Below are 20,312 nucleotides of genomic sequence, written 5' to 3'. Positions count from 1 at the left end.
GAGCTCCTTGAGGCCAGGGCTGTGGGGCTTTTGCATTCAGATATTCTGATATAGTGTTCTACTACTATGTGTACTATGGTACTACGTCTGTAGCATACTGTCTGTACTAACTGTTTGCGAGCCCTGCAAAGCGCTGGAGATTGAAACACACACAGACACATGCACAGATAAAGACACAGAGACAGAGAGACATGGGTCACTCTTGAAACAAAAATGCCAAGAATGCCTCCTTGAATCAAGAATACCAACTTTATTGTGTTTCAGGGCAGCTTATGTAGGATCTCCTTGACCAATGGCCAACACCCTAACTCTCAACTGCAAGCCCACCAGAAACCACTCCCCTGTCTCATGCTCAGAGCAGCTGAAAGCACAGAAAAGCAGGCTGTTTGCTCAGAGCAGCTGCAAGAAAACAAGCCCTTTTACCCCCAGCAGGCAGGGGTCACAGGAAAATCAGGGTCTGGGGGTCCACAGTCCCCAATACTCTGACATGAATCCCAGGACTTGGCTGAGAGCAGTGTTCAGGCAGGAAGGAAGAAAAGGTGGAAGAAAGGGAAAAGGGAGGAAGGAGGGAATGGAAAAATAGAATGCAGAGCTTGAAAGCCATGGGGGAAAATAAATTACAAAAGGATTGTGAGCTAGGCAGGGCTGCTGCTTATGGGTGACGTCACAGCAGGTCACTGCGGTCTTGTCTTGGATGTGGTGGATGCTTCTTCACCAGGCTCCTGACACCCTGTTATGGTAGTTACTCTATGCTGGTGACAATGACAAAGAATTTGGAGCTGGTAGTGGGGGAAGGGAGTAAGAAATAAAGGAGGTGAGGCACTGGAACAGGGGGGGCTTAATAAGGAACTTGAATGGGTAAACTCCATCTGGGAAGAAATTCAAAGAATTGTTTGGGATCCCAGATAGGAAAGGAAGTGGAAAAATAATCTGGGGACTCAGAGTTGTGTCTCAGCCTTTGGAAAATTTGCCAATAATCTCCAAACTCTGCTTTTTGTGAACTCCTCCTGGTATGAGGTGGCAGCCCTCATACATATATATATGTGTGTGTGTGTGTGTGCGCGCATTACAGATGGTAAAATATTCTTTGTGAGTACTCTCTGAGCTTGGGTCTTCCTCAGAGATTGAAATTGTAGGGAAAGCAACTTGAAATGTGTTCTTTTGTTTCAATTACTTTTGAGAAAGACAGTACTTAAAATGTCAGGTGACTGCCTGATCTTTAAGAAGGAGAGAGACCATCACAGATGTCACCCGAGATTTTTGAAAAGACTTCCCACAGCTTCACCTCCTTGCCTGACACAGCTTTGCCTTTCATGGTGTGTGGTGTCTGTGTGCTTGCTGCAGTCACTCTGGGCTGCAGGCTAGTGCCTTGGCTGGGCCTACAGTTCCATGGACTTCTGTGGTCCTGTCTTTATGTTAGATGTTAGGTGGATGGAGAGATGAGGAAGACCCAGGTCCTCCTCCTTGCACAGCTGCCTAATTTTACACTTTGTTTAGTGTTACTCACTTTGAAGGAAGCATAAATTCCAACTTGGGGAACTGAGAGGGTCTCAGAGGGAAGAGTAGTCTGAATTGGGTCCTGATGGAGATGTGGGGCTCTGATAGTTTCAAAGAAATATGTAGGTTCCCCCCCCCCCATCCCTCTGTGTGTGCGTGATCTCCCGGGAAGGGCAAAGATCTTCTTTTTCTCATCCATGAGTTCCTGATTTGGTGGTGGAGGTAGCTGATGGAAGCATAGAAATGAAAAGCAGGAAAAGCTATTTGCTCCAGACTGCTTCGTCGTCCAAGTGAAGATGCATGATCTTATTTTGTATACATTGATAAAATCTCAAGAAGCCTTTTTGTTTACCTGTATTTTGATTGATTGATACTTTTGAGGTTATTAATTTCTTGGCAACTTTTAAGTAAACTTGTATTATTGTATTATTCATTGGGAGGTTAGCGGCAAGCTATATTATGTACGTACACATATGACCTTAAGAGAGAACATTCTAGCACATTACATTAGTGGGCAGATACAAGGAGACCTTATAGGAAGTTGTTGTAGAAGATCCTGAGGAGACTTGGTGGTGAACACAAGAAGACACAGTGAAGATGAGCCAAGGTGTTTAGCAGAAGTGGAGGGCCACAACCAGTGGAGGATGTAGGCCTCTGTTGATAGAGGAAGGTGTGGTGTGAGAAGCCAGAGACGAGCCCAGGATTAGCTGAGAAAATTACCAGGAGTGTGAAAGAGGAGATTGGGAAATGAGTGGGCCAAGACGGGGCCTTTAGTATCTGGAATCCCAGACTGCAGAGGGCTTTGGGTCCAGTCTCCTTGTAGAGACTTGCTTTGTGGAGAACCCCAGGGAAGATGAAGAGGCAGAGGGTCACCATTTGTTGATGACTTTGGCATGAGCTTTAGAACACAGTGACACGCTTAGAGTCAGATTTTGTTTAAAGTGATCAGTGGTCCCTAAATGGCAGCACTAGGGCATGCTAAGTAGAGAGAAGGGCCAGGTATGGGCCCTCCAGCCTCCTCTCGCCTCTGGTCTTCCCTGGTGTCTGCTGACATCTCTTTCCTTTCCTTAATAGTTACTGTCTTGCAGGGCACAATTCCAGGATGCCAATGTCCTCCTTTATTTGTCATCAAAGATGCCTCATTATGTAACTCTCTAGGCATTGCTTCTTCTGTCTTGAACGGTTTCTCTGAGGGGCTTCTGGAGCTACCACCTCCTCATTTCTGCTTTCTCACAGGGGACTTTCCTCTTCCCACCCCAACATCTGCTTCAGGCCAACATGGGTTTTCCTCAGAGCTTGTGAGTATGGAAAATGATCTATTCCATTGTTCTTTTGTTCTAGGCCTGTTCTCAGCTCCCAAAATATAAGTCGTGACAGCAGGAACACTGTAGTTCCTTCAGTTTTATTTCCCAGAATCCGGTGGGGAAGTCCCACACAGAGAACGCTCTCAGAGGCTGTCTGAGGAAGGAGGGCATGGGTGAGCGGTGGCAGGAGGGTTGCAAAGACTTCTGATGACCAGGGCCCTTGAGAACCCAAGAGAGGGCAGCAAATCTGGAGGAGGCATTGCAGGAGGCCTATCCTAGGTTGTCATGTCTATTGTTTGTACGATGCAATTGTCTGTCCTTCCAGCCTGTTTCCTCAGAGGATGGGACTCGCTCACTGGCCCTGTAGAGTTCTGGCACCTCTTTCTCCTGCTTATTCCGGTTCGTGTCCCTTCAGAAAACAGAGCCCTTTCTGAGTAGATTCTGGGTAGGACTGATCTGACCACAGGCAGCTCCGTTCCTGGGGTCAATGGTGGGTCTGGTTGGAGGAGGTAACTTTCAGGACAGACTGCATGGTAGCGTTCTCCAGCCTTTTTCCTTAGTCTTCCCTCTGAGAAGCAACAGAATAGACAGCAGGCTTTACTGCAGAGTAGAGTAGGGTGGCATTGCACATTCTCTTGCAAGGGGAACATGACTTTGGTTGGACAGGTGGCTTTCTCGGCCCTCTTCTTGGGCAGCGAGTAGGAAGGTGGTGAAGTCTGCTCGTGCTCTGACTGGTACTCTGTTCCAGCCCTCCTCTAGTGCAGATGAAAAAGAGGCTTAGAACTGACCTTTTCAGCCAAGTGGGAGCCGCTGTTGTAGCTAGGGATGATGTCTCCTGGGAAAGCTGCCTTCCGCAGCCTCACTAATACCAGGAGTGAAGAACCTGCTGCTGCTAACAAACTTAAACTCTCCCTGATGGCTCAGTCTCATCAGGGGATGCCTGAACAGAAGCCATAAATGCACTATTGAGACATGCAAGAGTTCTCGGTGCCTTTGTGCCCCACACATACATGTTCTGGCTGTATCTGTGGGCCCCGACACATGCCACCCATTCATGTATCTTCTGCTCCATAAGGATATGAAATAGTGCCATAGAGGAGAAGGGGCCTTAGCAAAGGGACCACAGGGAGGTTTAGTCCCAGGCTGAGATTACAGGTTGTGCTGGCATGACTCATGGGATCATTCATAGCACACTGTGGCCCCACCAGACAAACAAAGCCGTGTGTGTGCAGGAACGTTCTCTGGATGTGGTCACTCTCTGCCATTTTATCAATTCATTGTTCTCTTAAAAGGTGCCAAGAGGAGCAGGGTCCCTGGGTCTTTGATGCTTGTCAGTTGTGATCATATCTAGGTCATAGGTAAAGCCATGGGACACTGAGAATTATTGGAATCCTGGAAAAACTTCTCGAGGACACATGGGCTTGCCTGAGTCCATCTTCCATCCCTTGTGGACGGTGCTGCCCACAAGCTTTTTAAGGTAGAGGTCTTGCTCTTTTCTTTACACCTTTGTAAGGGGCACCAGATAGAATCCATCCAATGACCTAGGCCTTTCAGTTAGTCACTACTGCTAATCAAGCTGTCCCCAAACTTAGTGGCTTAGAACAAGAATCATTTATTAGTTTTGATGAGTCTATAGTTCAACCTGATTGTTCTGCTGTGTCTGCCCTGTGTCTGGGTTCTGCTGGCATGTGACTGTAGGGGTTGCTTGGGGGCCATCCTAAGTCTTCTGTGTGTCACAGCATCTTGTCAGCAGGCTACCCTAGGGGCGTTTATATAGTAGTAGCCAAGCCCAAGGGCGGAAATGGAAACATACAGCCACTCATAACACTATGTTACATTTACTTCTCTCCTATAGGTCAAAGCTGTCTGTGTGGCCAAGGCCAGAAACAAAGACAGACGGATATTCAAAGTGATGAGGAAACAGTATGGGACTAGAGAGACCATTCCCAGGGCCCAAAGGCAGCCATATACTCCACTTGTGGACACTGTTTATGCTACATTGGCTTCTGGGTGCTGAGACATTCTCTGAATTATGATGGGTAGTGCTTGCTTGCTTGCTTGCTTGCTTGCTTCCTTCCTTCCTTCCTTCTTTCCTTCCTCCTTCCTTCCCTTCCTCCCTTCCTTCATTTTGTAATTTTTTCTTCTCTCATATACTGTATTCCAACCACAGCCTCTCCTCCCTCCACTCCTCCCAGTCAGTCCACTCCTACCTTCCATCTTCCCATCTCCCCCAGTTCACCTCCTATGTTTCCTTTCCAAAAACAACAAACAAACAAACAAACAAACAAAAAAATCGGGCCTCCTAGGGCTATGAACCAAACATGGCATAACAAGATACAGTAAGACTAGATACAAACTCTCATATCAAGGTTGGATGAGGCAACCAAGTAGGAGAAAAAGGCCTCTAAGTGCAGGCAAAAGAGTCAGTGAGAGCCCTATTCCCACCGTTAGGAGTCTCACAAAACACTAATCTACACAACCATAATGCATATGCAGAGGACCTAGCTCAGACCAATATAGGGTCCTTGGTTGTCACTTCAGTCTCTGTGATCCCCTCTGGGCCCTGCTTAGTTGACTGTATGGGCCATCTTCTTGTGGTGTCCTTGGCACTTCTGGCTTCTACAATCCTTCCTCCCTGTCTTCTGCAGGGTTGCCCTGGCTCCATCTAGTGTTTGGCTGTGGGTCTCTGCATCTGCTCCTATTAGTTGCTAGGTGATGCCTCTCTGATAACAATTGGGCTAGGCAACCATCTGTGAGTATAGCAGAATACCATTAGCATTTCTCTTGACACAAATTCATCTAAGTTTATCCATTCTTCCACAACTGACAGGACTTCATTACTTTTTATGGCTGAATAGTATTCAATTTATTTATGTTCTGTATTTTTCTCCATCCATCCATCTGTCCGCCCGTCCGTCTGTCGATGGATACTTAGGTTGATTTCATATCTTGAGTATTGTGAACAGTGCTGTAAAACCAAATGCTTAAACAGGCTATTGCCAAAGCTATTGGTTGATCTCCACAAACTGATGGTAAGTCCCATTGCTGAAGACAAAACCTGCATAACTCATTGAACATGGAAAAGTTGAGCTAGTGCCTACACAGAGCCTTCACCACTACTGACTAGTGTTCATGATACTAGAAATTACTTCACATGGTGCCAAAGGAGAAACATAGACATAAAACCAGGTACAAACCCTTTGATTTATAATTGCGAATTTTTGAGTTAATCTTGTATCCTGCTACATTACTGTAAGTGTTTATGAGTTGTAGAAGTCCCTTGGTAGAATTTTCGGGATTGCTTATGTAAACTATCATATCATCAGCAAAGAGTGAGAGTTTGACTTTTTCTTTTCTGATTTACATCCTATTGATCTCCTTTTGTTGTCTTATTGTTCTAGCTAGGACCTCAAGAACTATATTGAATGGATATGGAAAAAGTGGATAACCTTGTCTTGTTCCTGATTTCAGTGGGATTGCTGGAAGATTCTCTCCAATTAGTTTGATGTTGGTTGTTGGCTTTCTGTATATTGTTTTTATTATGTTTAAGTATGTTCCTTGTATCCCTGCTCTGTCCAAGATCTTTATCATGAAGGGATTTTTTTTTTGTTGAAAGCTTTTTCAGCATCTAATGAGATGATCATGTGGTTTTTATTTTTCAGTTTGTTTATATGATGGATTACATTGACAGATTTTCGTGTGTTGAACCATCCCTGCATCTCTGGGATGAAGCCAACTTCATCATGGTGGATAATGTTCCTGATGTGTTCTTGGATTTGATTTGCCAGTATTTTATTGAGTATTTTTGCATCAGTATTCATGAGTGAGAATGGTCTGTAATTCTCTTTCTTAGTAATGCATTTCTGTGGTTTGGGTATCAGGGTAATTGTAGCCTCTATTGAGGTTTGTTTTGTTACCTAGTATGTGGTCAAATTTTGAGAAGGTTCCATGAGGTTTTGAAAAGAATTTAAAACCATTCTTAAGGCCAGATCCAGGCCCAGCAGTAGATGGCCAACACAAAATGAATTTAATGGTAGTTTTAGAAGGTTTTTTTTTTTGTGTCATAATACTTCTCTTGAGCATTTTGTATTTTTCACTTATATTTGTCATTTGTTTATATATTATGATTTCCTATTGTGGTGTTTTTATGGGATTTCTGTGCGTTCCAATCTGTATATCCATGCTTCTATATATGTTTTTTGTACTCTTTTCTTTGGCTCTTTGTTTTTCTGCTTGTTTGTTTATATTGTCCTGTACAGGATTGTTTGGTTTTATCTTATTTATTATTATTATGTTTATTATTAATATTGTTACTTGTTTGTTTTCTGATAAGAGAAAGCAAGAAAGGATTTGAATTTGGGTGGGTGGGTGGGTGGGTAGGAGAAAGAGAATCTGGGAAGAATTGAGGGAGGGGCAACCATAATCAGAATATTTTATATGAAAAAAAATCTATTTTCAGTAAAAAATAAAATTAAATGAAAGTTAAATAAAATTTAATAAAGAAGGCTGATGTTGTAGAAGGAGAAGTAAGTAGATGCTGTGGAGTTGACAGAAGATGAGAGAGTGCTGGCGATCGGGCACAGAGTGCTGTCGGAAGGACTAAGTCTTTGTGTGGTCATAGTGGGGTGACTGTGGTTAGCAGTGCTGTAGCTGTATTAAATGCTGCACAATATCTGGATGAGATGATTTTGGATGCCCCAATCATAGAGATATATGTATGAAGTGATAAATATACTAATTTAGCTGACGTGCTTGTTATAGAATGCATACATATTAAAAAATCTCACTGTAGTCTATATATGTCATTATTATGTTGATTAAAGCAAAATAAAAATAATAAAGCAAAATAAGAATAATTTTTGTTTTAGCTTGCTTTCTATTGCTGTGATAAAAAAATTGTAATCAAAAGCACCTTGGGTAGGAAAGGGCCTCTCTGGCTCACAGTTCCATGTCATAGTCTATTGAATGAACTCAAAGCAGGAATCCAAGCAGGAACCTGGAGGCAGGAGCTGAAGCAGAGAGAGACCACAGAGGAACACTGCTTACTGGCTTGTTCCCTGTGGCTCGCTCAGCCTTCTTCCTTATGGTATGGTGCCACCCTCTCACTTTAATCATTAATTAAGAAAATGCTCCACAAGTTGGCCTACGAGCCATTCTGATGGAGTCATTTTCTTAGTTGGGGTTCCTTCTCCCTAGATATTTTCTGTCTTGTGTTAAGTTGATAAACCTAGCTAGCACAATTCTTCCATTTCACTTAAAAAATAGGTCTTGGGGGGTCTCACCTGGGATGGTGGAAACCCAGTACTTCTATGGAAATTTAAGGGGCTTTGATAACTTGAGTCTGTAGGTCGGGGGCTCTGGGTGCCGCCACAGTTACAGAGCACCACGTCAGAGTCCTCGGAGAGCTATCTGCTGGCAGTATTGTCCTCACTCTGGAGCATAGTGAAGAGGCTGACCTCATGCCTTTTTGCATCTTTCTCAGGGGCCTAAGCCCTAACTTGTATCATGTCTGTGCTTCAGGGTCAGGCTGCCAAATGGACAGACCAAAGTCCTGGCTAGACTAGAACACAGGCGACTGCAGGCTTACCTGTTTGTCTGCTTTGCCTATCTCTGAAATGGCCTGTAGGATCCTCCTCTGGGCACCACAGTGTTCTTCTTTGGATCATTAAGAACCTGGCTCTCTGGACTTCCATGTGCCAGCTTCTTGGACCCAAGAAGGCCATTGCATAGGAATCGTGTCTTTCGAGTCTCTTTTTATTGATGAGCAAGGTGAAGAGTGGAAAGGAGAAATGCTTTGCCTGGGAGTTTAAGGATCTCTTAGAATTTCCAGGAGGGCCTACTCTTGGGCATCTCTCTGTGGTAGTCCTGGGACTACTCCTGCTACAGTGAAGCTGAGAGTAGACTTACTGGTAAGTCTGTCTTCCTGTCAGGATAGGGAGCTGAGGGCCTCTATACCAGCATCCTTGACACCTGCTCATGTAGAACTGTTTGTGTGACAGCCAGAAGGAGGCATTTCCAGAGAAGCACCAGGAAATAAAACCTGTCTAGTTAGCACTACACAATGACTGGAGTCTCAGTGACCCACAGGGCATGGGGACAGTGGCCTTGTGGGACTAGATGAGGTACTTAGAATCCTCTGGAGGATCTGCCCCTGGGATCAGGAATGTAAGGATAAGGCAGTGTCCTAGGGTTTCTCTTGCTGTGATGAAACATCATGACCAGAAAACAAGTCAGGGAGGAAAGGGTTCGACTTATACGTCAACATTGCTGTTCATCATTGAAGGGAAACAAGATAGGAACTCATACAGGGTAGAATCCTGAAGGCAGGAGCTGATGCAGAGGCCTTGGAGGGGAGCTACTTATTGTCTTTCTTTCCATGGCTTGCTCAACCTGCTTTCTTACAGAACCCAGGATCACCAGCCCAGGGATGGCACCACCTACCATGGGCTGGACCTTCCCACATTGATCACTAATTGAGAAAATATCATACACCTGGATCTCTTGGAGGCATTCTTCAACTGGGGCTCCCTCCTCTGATGACTGTAGCTTGTTGTAGTGATATTTCATTTGTATTTTAATAAATAGAGTTTGCCTGAAGGTCATAGAGTAAAACAGTCACACTGATCAGCCTTACAGACCAGGCAGTGGTGACACACACCTTTAATCCCAGTAGCCACACTAGTTTGCCATAGAAACCAGGCAATAGCGGTGCACACCTTTAATCCTAGCCCAGAGAGAGGAATATATGACAGGAGGAGAAAGCTCTCAGAGAGTCTTATTCTGGGATTCCTGGAGGCAGGATTGCCATTTCAGACTGAGGTAGAGGTAAGAGTCAGTGGCTGGCTGTGTGTTTTGATTTTCTGACCTCAAGGCTGACCTTCAATATCTCTTTTTGGGTGTTTATTAATGAAGTTGACACCCAAAACCAACCAGCACAAGGAGGTAATGGAAGCATTCTAGGGTAGCAAAATAACTTTTCTATGTGTTCACAATTTAGGTTACAAGTGACAGAGATGAAACATGAAGTGGCTTAGGAAGCAAAGGGAACTCTTGGGAAGTCCAGGAGACAGTGCCAGACACAGATAGACCTCAAGACTTGAATAGCATCAACATAGGAGTGTCCCCGGCTTATACCTGGTTGCTTCTGTATTGGTTCCATTCTTGGGCAGTGTCCCTTGGGGGAAGTTGGGATGGCTTGTGCATAGCTGTTGCTTTGTGTTTATTAGAGTCGTACTTAACAACGACAACAACAAAAACAAAGAAACAGCTCCTGGCCCCTCACAGTGGTAGGTCAGTGAGTGTGTGTCATCCTTCTGGGCTCCAGGATCCAGGACTCCTACCCTCAGGTAGTTGATTCAGTTGAGTTATCTTGTAGATAGATGTTCCTTCCTAGTGCTGGGGAAAGTCTCAGTGAAGGACCTTGGCCATCAGTTCATCTCTGAATCAGTTGGAATATGAGCTTCTGAGATTGGATTTGGGATGAGTCACCTCTTGGTACAAAGCAAGAGGAAGGAAGTTCTAGGCAGAAAATCAGATCCTGAAGCCAAGACAAGGCCTGTGGTATCGGCTAGGGGTCATCACATGAGATGTTGACATTCAGAGGATTAGAGTGTGCGACCCAGAGTTAGAATGGCCCATCCCAAGGCTGGGTCAGGTCTCTTCAGGGTAGTCAGTAGTCTTATCTGTCTCTAGAGGGTCAAGAAACCTCTGATGTGAGGTACAGAGGGAGATGGGGAAACCCGAGGCAGGGTCACCAGCCCATGTAGCCTGGAGGACAGAACGGCCAGAATTGAGACTACACATGAGAAAAGAAAAGGATTACAAAGGGTTGTTTCTGTCATAGTACCTTTCAGATGGAAGAAAGGATTCCTAGTGCTAGATGATAACCACTCCATACCCTAGGGCTGGATGCTGATGAGGATGTTGGGTCTAAATTGCTCTCTTGCAGCCTGCTCTGAATGAGTGAAGTAGACAGGAGCCCCGTTTCTGCTGGTGGCTGCCTGGGTTGGGAGCTTTGGGGTTAGTTACCCTCCCGGCTAGATCCCTTCCCATTTAAAGATGGTTCTTCCTTCCTCTTCTCCCATGCTCAGATATCCGTGGGCTCCAAAGCTTTCTGGACCAGGCCTCACGGCTGGGCCTCGACGTCTCTTTACAAAAGGTGGACAAGAATATCAGTCACGTGTTCACCAGTCTCTTCACCACCATGAAGACAGAGGAGCTGAACCGCTACCGGGACACGCTGCGCCGTGCCATCTTACTGCTTAGCCCACAAGGGGCCCACTCCTTCATCAATGAGGTAGGTCACGGGAGCTGAGGCCGCTCATGCCTGGTGTCCAGGGCTGCTGAATGGCTCAGGTGTATAAGAGAAACAAACAGGGGACATATGAGCGCTCAGTCCCCACTACCTGACTATACAGAGAGAAGCCTCAACACGATTTGGATACTGATGGGTCCCTAACAGGTGACCCATGTTCTTCTCTGACTCAGAAGAGGCTATGGGACAGGTGGGAAGCCTGCTTGTAAGTTACTGCCTGGATTTTCCAAGTTGAAACCCAGATGTTTTTCCTAGTAGTTTTCTTTTCTTGGTTGCATCCACCTGTAGGGATAAATTGAGTTTCTAGCTCTCTGGAGAAGTGGGCAGGTTTGCCGTGGGATTTGTTGACGTTCGGTGGAGGTGTCTGTGGCGTACCAAGTGATGCCTGGGGTGAGCGAGCGTCTTCTTTGGCGCTTGTGCTGATTGATGTGTGTTCCTTTTAAAAACACCTCTATTAGGGATCCGGACTTCCACAGGAAGGCAAGGGAGGGCCTCCAATTTCGCAAAGAATCCATTAATTTGAGATCAGACTAGAAAACTGAGCTAGAAGCGCTGGCTGGGACTGGTTCCAGGGGTCTCATGGCACAGAGATGGTAAACAGAGAGTGGCTGTCACTCCCTGGGCCTGAGTTGGTTTGAGGGAAGAACTAGCTATGGGTGTGGTGTGTCTGGGAACGAGTGAGGGGGCCCAATGGACCATAGGAGTATAGAACAGTGGATGCTCCCTGGGGTTTCCCTCCTGACCCAAGCCACCTTGCCAGCCTACTCTGATTGCAGGTAAAATGAAAGAGAAAGGCTGAATTATACCGATTTCATCTGATGTACTATGCTTCCTTATTCTGCTTCTCCCCTCTAATTAATTATCATTCAGGATGCTACCTCATGCACCAGGAACCAGCACGAAGCCCACTGCTGGAGAGCCTAACACTGGGAACGCTTAATTTGGTGTGAGTTGGCCAGCAGCCCTGACGCTCTCAGCTAATCAGGCCCGGATCATGCTGGTGGTCAGCCAGGCTGTGCTGTCCTGTGGGTTCTCAGTGTCCTCAGCAGATCTCTCTTTCCTGTATGCAGTGATTCGGCCTCGGATTAGCGGTGCTGACATGACCGGCCTTTCTCAGAATGCTCCCAGTGGTGTGTTTGCAGAGGGTGGCTCACAGGGTGACTTTTCTCTCTGTTTACTGCCAGACTTGGATCCGTCTGCCCTGGGGAGAGTCTCCACGGTTTTTTTGTCACCAGCTTCCCAGCTTCTCACTTTGTTCTAATTCCTTGGCCTTTCTGCTCATCTCCTTCCCTCTCTGCCATTGATCTTCTGGGATGCTTGGGAGAGGAAAGAAAATGGGTCTTGCAGTTCCACAGATTCTGGTCCAGTCTCTGCTCCACTTCCTGTCTGTGTGATGTTGATCAATTTGTTTGATCTTTATAGACTCAGTTGCTGCAGCTGGTAAGATCGCAGTGCTGAGAAACATTTGGCTGTGCATACACATGCATATTTTCCATCTACACGAATCTAGGCCTTTCTTGTTTCTCAGTCCCCGAAGGATTTACACACGGCCACAACTGGCCTAAATGTGTTATTTCCAAGTGAGTAATTATCCAGACTCCTGTGGTGCGGTGTGCACTGTGCTTGGCTTTAGCCGGCTGCCTTTTCTAATTCTCCAGACTGTGTGTTCGCACTCTGGGTGTTTGGGGGCGTGGATACAATGGAGTGGCTCCTTCCCTTGTCAGGCAGCTCTGACTGGAGTGGTGTCAGGAGACTGTGTGTGAAGACAGTCTCTGAATTCGGATTAGAAAACATACCACCTCTGCCTTTCTTTAAGTGCCTTATAAAGCCCTAGTCTCTGGTTCCCGGCCATGCCACTGGAAATAGAGGAAGCCATCCTTTCCTGGTGCCCATGTGGGTCTGGCCCTTGGTGCTCACTTCCTCCTCAGCACCTGTTTCAGTTGTGATTTTAACAGTTGTTAAGTGATCTGCATCAAGCCATTGTTATTAAGAGGCAGAATGGAATTCTAGTCCGGGCTTGGCCTGTTCCAGAGTCTTCTCTCCTCCACTGCTGGTGACTTCAGAGGACACAGTGTGTTACACTTCCTGTCAAAGATGCATGCAGTTGTTGCCAGCATCGGGGAGGAAGATATGCTTCGGGGTTGTTCCAGGCCTCATTCTAGGAGTCTTAGTGTGTCTATCAGGCATAGATGGGAAAAGGATCTAGAGTCTGGAGAACACTTCTGTCCAGCTGTCTAGTCCTGCAAGTCTCCTAAAAGACGGGGAGCTCCATCTTTGTCATTGCCTGGGGACATTGCTTGAGCTCCTCAGGCAGACTGACCCACTTTCCTCTTTGTTAGGACAGGATGGATGATTCTCACGAGGGTGACCCCCTTTCTGAATCTTATGATATTCAGAGCACTGTCTAGAGGAGTGAGAGGCCACTGCCGTGTGGATTGGGAGGCACAGAGGAGCTGTGGGGCCGTGGAGGTTGTGCAGCCTTCCCAGCTGCCGTGTCTTATTTCTCCCTTTTAGAAAGCATGGCTCGGGGAGTGGGTAAACAAAGTCAGCCCTGCTGGAGACTTGCCTTCCTCTAAGTGTGAGTCTGCTGATGTGCTTGACGCTTTCATTGTTGTTAGTACCGAGCCTTGCGCACCATGACCTGCTAGGCTGCCAGTGAACCATGTTAGAAACTGTCTTTCTGAGTAGTAACCCTGCTGAAGCAGTTCACTGCCCTCAGCCCTTGGCCTGCGGGTTATATGGTACCACTGGATTATCTGTGATTTAACATCATGAGGCACAGTGTTGCCTGGGGCTAGCAGGTTTCCAAACTCTGGTCTTGGTGATTTGTGGGAGGGTGGGTTGTAGGAGACCGCCCTCTTGGTGCTTGCCTGGGTCCCTGTGGACTCATGGTCCCACTGCTGTCCACGACTCAGTCTTTTTTATTTTATTTTAATTTTTTCTATTTAAATAACATTTTTTTCCTTTGCTTTACATACCAACCAGTTTCCCCTCCCTCCTCACCTCCTGTCCCCTCCACTTTCTACCCACTCCCCATCCACTCCTTCTCCATCTCCATTCAGAAAGGGACAGGCCTCCTATGGGTTTGCACAAAGCAGGGCACGTCAAGTTGAGGCAGGACCAAGATCCTCCCCTTACATCGAGGCGGGGCCAGGTAATCCAGCACGAGGGAAGAGGTTACCCACACCCAGCTAAGTGCCAGGGAGAGGTCCTGCTCTCACTTAATAGTGAGAAGCCTTACTAAGAGACCAAGCTACACAACTGCATGACTCATTCTGAATTTCACATTTTCTTCACGATGTTGACACAGTATCTTTAAAAGGTAGCGAGAGGGCTGGGTTTATGGCTCCGTATAGGACAGTTGGCTAGCATGTACAAAGATTTAGGTTTCCCCTGACATCATAATAAAACAGAAACAACAGCAAAGTAGGGTGGCCAGAAGCACCCCTGGAGTATCTGAGCTTGGAGGAGAATCTCCCACCCTCATGCTGCCTGGAACAGCTGAGCTTGGAGGGATTACATTCCTGGTATTCTGGTCCCAGGTCTGTGATCGCCACACAGATGTCCTTGTGGCTTGCTGAATAGTTTCTCCCTCTGGCAGGACGTGCTCTGTTTTGTTCTTGGCCTCAGAGGGAGGGAAGGAAGAGGGAGGCAGGGAGACTCCTTGCAGTCACCTTACCTGGAAGTGGGCTGGGCTCACTGTCTCTCCAGTTTGGTTTTGGCACTGGCTGGCGGATGACTTTAGCGGGCTGTGAGTTTGTCTGTGATGTCATCGTCACTCAAGCCTGTCAGCTGGCTCACCAGATGGGGAGGTGGGCATGGGTCTTTCTACTTCACTCCAGAGCCTTGGGAACTCAAGCAATGAAGTCTGAAACTGCAGAGGAGGGCTAAGATCAGGGCCTTGCTCTGGAGAGCCTGCTCAGCGGCAGCTTCTCTAGCTGTCTTCTCACACATTCCATCTGGCGCGTTTGCAGGTTTAATGAGCCCCAGCACTGTGGCTGGCTTCCTGCTTCCATGGGGCTTCCAGCTTGGTCAGCGAAGATGGAGATATGAAAAAGTCCTGTTATCCATAGTGGCAGAAGGGATGGAGCAGTACCTTGTGGCCAGGGAGACAGATAATGACAGTGTCCGGGAGGCTTCCTGAGTGTAACAATAACAAGGCTAGGCCTAGAAGAATGAGCTGGCACTAACTGAATGGATACAGAGAGGCAAGTGACCAGAAATGGCTGACACTGAGGCTAAGCTGATGGTAGGAAAGACTCCTGAGTCAGATCAGGGAATCAGCTTTAGGCAGGATCAGTTGGTGCGGGTGGGGTTGCAGTTACAGGTCTTAGAGGCTAATGGTCCACAGTCTTCCTGTCTTCATCCCTCTCCAGGTAGTGTTTGATGGGGGAGACCAGCTGTCCACTGACAGTTGGCTCTTCACTGGATGTATGTGTCCCATTTGTCACTGTCTGTCTGTCACCTAATCCCTACATCTAGCCAATCACCTGTGGACCCAACCAGTACTGTCTGGTGGTTCCTGTGGATCAAGGACCATATTAAATACCAGGATACAGGAACTAGCCTTCTCTCTGAGGCCAACTGGACCACGTACTACAGAGCATCCTCAGAAGCTAGTGGAGAGGGGGTGACCCAGGGCTCCCTCCCACTGAGGCTTCTGCTGGCTGTGTATGAGCTCTCAGATTTACTTTTTCACCTTGTCCTTGTTGGGAGCCTGCTTCTAGCTTTCCACAGTCCCCTATCTCCTTTGCTTCTTCTGTATTTTCTTCTCTTTTCTTTCCATCTGCGATGTCTAGTTAGAAATGAGAGCCTAGCCAAACGCTCTGTAAAGGACAGCTGATTGCTCCTCGTTCACAGTGGCAGGTGCTGCGTTCCCTCCCCCACTGTCCCATGAAAATCGGGCTTTCTTTCCATTCTACTGGGATGGAAAACCATGGGTTGGGGCTATGTAACTTTCCCTCTTTTCTCATTTGAGAGCCCCCAAACCTGGCCATCTTTCGGGGGAATAAGTGGGTGTTTCTTATAGTTCTTGTTTCCTGTAGAAAGGCTTATAGCTGAGGTTATCTCGTTTGTGTTTTGGCTGCATCTTTGGCTGCTCAGCAAGTCCTAGGTGGTTTATTAATCCAGGACTTTGGTCTTAAACGTTCTGCTGTTGGGAAGATTTATAGTTAATTGCCTTAGAATCCTATTCTAGGTCAGCAGAGGTCAGCAAATAGCCTGGACTTCTCCTATAGGTGGAGTGGTCCTCACCCAGATGTGCCATGTGGGGGAGCCAGCACAAGGCACAGAGATGAATATATGGGGCTGGAGTGGAAGTAAACATTGATGTAAGCAGGTGTGGGAGAGTAGTTCACAATATGTATTTATCTGTGTATGTATGTATACACAGAGACAGACAGACAGACACACACAATACTGTCTCCACTTTTCCACTCCCCAACATATCAAGGATATAAGCTGTAACACCATCCCCTCAAACTGGCACAGTCTGTCAGGCACCAGAACAGACACAGACAGACACCCCTAGAGAAAACCCATGTTGCAGTGTGCCCCTATATCAACCAGAGTGGTGACCTTCTGGCGGCAGAGTGGTCCAAGGTGATCTTTGCAATGTTGAGAAAGGAAAGGCAGTGACGAAGTGACAATGGCTACAGGTGGCATTTACCTTTGTGGTTAGGCACTGACAGACTCTTCTGTAGTGGAAGGATAGGAGAAAGACTGGGGGAAATGGCTGTAGGGACAGCTTCTCATTGCTCCTATTGGTCCTTTTGCACAGGCTGGGTGGAATACGGAGGGTGACAAAGGTGGACAGGGTCCCCCTCATCAACATCCTTTCCCAGCTTGGCCTCCCAGGATGACAGCATGGCCGGAGGCCAATTTAATCCTTAATGGAAGTGGGTTGACTCCAAGCAATTTCCTTTCTGGTTCTGCTGCAGTGAGTGAGGCCCCCACAATCTGAATATAAAGAATCTGCTCTTTATCCTGGTTGTTGAAAAGGTAAATTAAGGAGGCACAGTGTTCTGTTGTCCCACGTGGTATGTGCAAATATCTCTCGCCCCCAAACGGCAAATCTCTAGCAGACGACTTTATCACTCAGAGCTAGCATAATTCCATGCCATTTAAGTATCATTTACCAAGATATTTTAAATTACTAATTAATTATAAAAGATTAATTTTGAAACAAGGCCCCACATTTGCATTTAATTATATCTCACTGTTTATGGATTTCAAAGCCCTGGTACTTTTCAACGAAAGTGCAGTGAACTGGAGTTTTGTTGCTTTCCCTCAGACCTTCTTACCAGCAAGAGCTTGAGGAAGGGCATTTCCTACAGTTTGTCCTGGCAGCTTTAGAATTCAGTGCTTATGGGAGGAGACATGGTTCTAGGCAGACCTGCCCTATGCCTGTCTCACTGTCTAACTCTGTGACTCCCCATAGCCTTGGCTTCCCATTTAAATGCGCAGTGAGATTACTACCTTTGACTCATTAGTTTATTCTAAGAATCAGCAGTTTTTCAAGAAGTGCAGGTCTGCCCCCTTCCTTCTCCTCAGAGTCTGCCATGGTTCTAGGCATCGAGGAGGTACCAGGCACTATTGTATGAATGGAGAGCGAGAGTTTCAGAACATGCAAAGTGATGGCGCACCAGGGGCATGGGGAAACATCCTGGCATCACTGAGCAAAAACAGCTCTACAGATCTGTGTGTGCTAGTGCTTGTCATCAAGGCTGTGATTGTGACTTACCACTGAGATGGTGGACCTGGAGAGAGGTGAGGTATTTTTTGAGGGGGGGGGGCTATCATAACAGGTATATCTACTTTGTATTCTCCACCTATGGCTGGGGTAGCTCAGCATCTCTCTGTCCCCAGTTCATTATACTCCACATCTTCAGCATTGTTCCCATGTGCCATGATGTTAGGGCAGGGTGCCGGCAAACAAAAGGCATTATGGTCCATGGCTGGAGTCATGGATCTTGGGGCAAAGGAGTTGCTGGTTATACAAGACAAGCACAACTATGAGAGAAACAAAACATGACAGCGGAACATGGAAGTGTTTGCCAGGAGAAACACATACATGTCCCCATCTAAAAAGCTCTGGAACACTGGGGGCATGTAGGCAGGGAGTGGTTTCCAACCACATGGGCAGTGCAGGAAGGGAAATACTATAGGTTAAACAATGACAGCGGGCAGAAGACTAAAAAAACCCCTCTCCCTCCCTTCTTTCTTCTCATCCACATGACCTATTCTCGTCTTCACCAAAGCCATCTGAGGTTTCTGGATGCTCAGATGGCCATGTGATGCCTCTTTAGGTGCTCAGGCTGAAACTCACAGTGGTACAGTCCTGGTTATTGTGTCCTGGGATGGCTATTGGTTACAATGGTGGAATGAATCAGCATGGGGCTGCTGGAGTCAAGGTGAATGTGTCAGTGGCTCAGAGGAGAACCTGGACATATTCTGCCTCTTCATTCACCCTCTGTCAAGAAGCATGACTTCTGGAACCAAATAAGGAAGACCAGATGTGCTTGTGACTCCCAGCAATGAGGAAAGGGGCCAGCAAAAACAGACAGATCATTTCTGGTTTTTGGCCACTCTAGTTGGGATTGAAGACTAAACTATCAGAAAACCCTTCAGAGTGTTCTCAGAGGAGAGCACTGGAGTCCTGGGGAACTTAAAGGGAGGGGGAACTCAGTGACCCTCAGACTCCAGATGTTGCCTGGTCATTGTAGATTATGTCCTGAAACAGGGCAGAACATCTCAAGCCCTGTTTGATGTCCCATCTGAGCTATCACTGGCCCATGCCACTAGTGATAGCGGTTTGGTGGCACATCAGGATTTCTGGTTAATAGGCACATGGAAGGGAGATGGCCATAGGTGCTTTCTACCTCCAGAGTGACTTTTCAGCTGTGAAGGAATCCCACAGCAGCCTGTCAGTGGTTGGGCTACTACTAAGACACAGTGGGCTTCATGTCTGGATCCTTTAGGGGACAGGCATGGTCTATGGTCTTAAAGAGCCGTCACGCTGAACCAGAGAGAAGAAACCCACACTTAAATAGACCAGTGAGCCTGGAAATTGGCACCCAGCTGTGAGCACCCGGTTGTCAGTGACCTTCCACCTATCACCGTATTGGGAAGGCTGTGCGTCACTGCCCTTCTCTGTACCATTGTGGACAAGGGCTCCAGTGCAGGCGTCCATGTGAACTTTCCTTGGGTAGTGCTCCAGATGGGAGACTTTGAAGCAAGCTAAAGAATTTTGAGAATGAGTAAAATCACCTTTTGCAATGACACTGGGCGCAATAGCACCCGTAGATCTTCTGTGCAGGCCCCTAGACAAGAATACCAAGTCGTGGAGGGAGCAAGTGGGGTAAGTTTACTGTATTAATGGAGTGGGGATCAGGCAGTAAACAACAGTAACTGAGGCAATGATGCCTGCCTTCAAGAGACGCCGGGATATCCCAGATCTGTGCTTGTGGGGTCTGAATGAAAATTGCCTGGAGAAATTGGAACAAGGAACATCGGCATGAGGAGGGAGGGGAAAGCGTCCTGTCTGCCTCATAGTGGAGCAGTGCCATGCAGGAAGTGGAGGACATTTGTTCTTGTTGTCTATTGTCATGTGATAAACTATCCTGAAGCTCAGTTAATAAAATAATCACTTTCTTAACTTTCATGCTTTACTTGGGTCAAAATTAATTAAGGGATCAGCTGGACAGCTCTGTGCTAGAGACTGTCATGTGGCCACGGTTACATTCTGCAAGAAAGAGAAGCTGGAGAAGCCGGCAGCTGAGCAGTCATCTTCACTTGACCCTTATAATATGATGGTTTGGGTGTCCTTAAAGCACTGTGACCTGGGGACAATATATTTTTTTCTATCATGTGGCTGATCAGAGTTCAAATATAGGCGATCTATCAAGCTAAAGGGAAGCTCAGGCTTGCCCATCACTGGGTTCTGTAAGGATAAGTGAGAGGATGGGTCAGAGTGGGGCACTGTGCCATGCGTTTGGGATCTGTGGTATGAGTGTTCATGGTGTCGCCATTTGAGAGCAATCTGAAAGTCACTGATAGGAAGCAAAGTTTCCTCCCTTCCTCCCCCCCTCCCCACCCATCCCTTCCTCCCTCCCTCTCTCCCTCCCCTCTTCCTCCTCCTCCTCCTTCCTTCCTTCTCTCCTCTCCTTCTCCCTCCCTCCCTCCCTCCCTCCCTCCCT

General features: G+C 46.9%; 1 protein-coding gene across 5 annotated transcripts in view; it reads left to right on the top strand.

Annotated features, from left to right (window-relative positions):
• The window catches only part of Grid1 (glutamate ionotropic receptor delta type subunit 1), a 725,743-nt gene that overhangs the window by 197,680 nt on the left and 507,751 nt on the right, over window positions 1-20,312 (top strand). For all 5 annotated transcript variants that reach the window (XM_050140755.1, XM_050140756.1, XM_050140754.1 and 2 more), the window contains one exon: window positions 10,892-11,097. In XM_050140755.1, the coding sequence (XP_049996712.1) occupies window positions 10,892-11,097 (206 nt within the window). The remainder of the gene's footprint in view (window positions 1-10,891; window positions 11,098-20,312) is intronic.

Source organism: Alexandromys fortis, unplaced genomic scaffold, assembly GCF_014885135.2.
Source record: "Alexandromys fortis isolate MF-2015 unplaced genomic scaffold, M_Fortis_MF-2015_v1.1 scaffold_46, whole genome shotgun sequence".
Taxonomy (NCBI): domain Eukaryota; kingdom Metazoa; phylum Chordata; class Mammalia; order Rodentia; family Cricetidae; genus Alexandromys; species Alexandromys fortis.
Note: the sequence above shows the minus strand (reverse complement) of the source record. Positions and strands in the feature narration are given on the sequence as shown.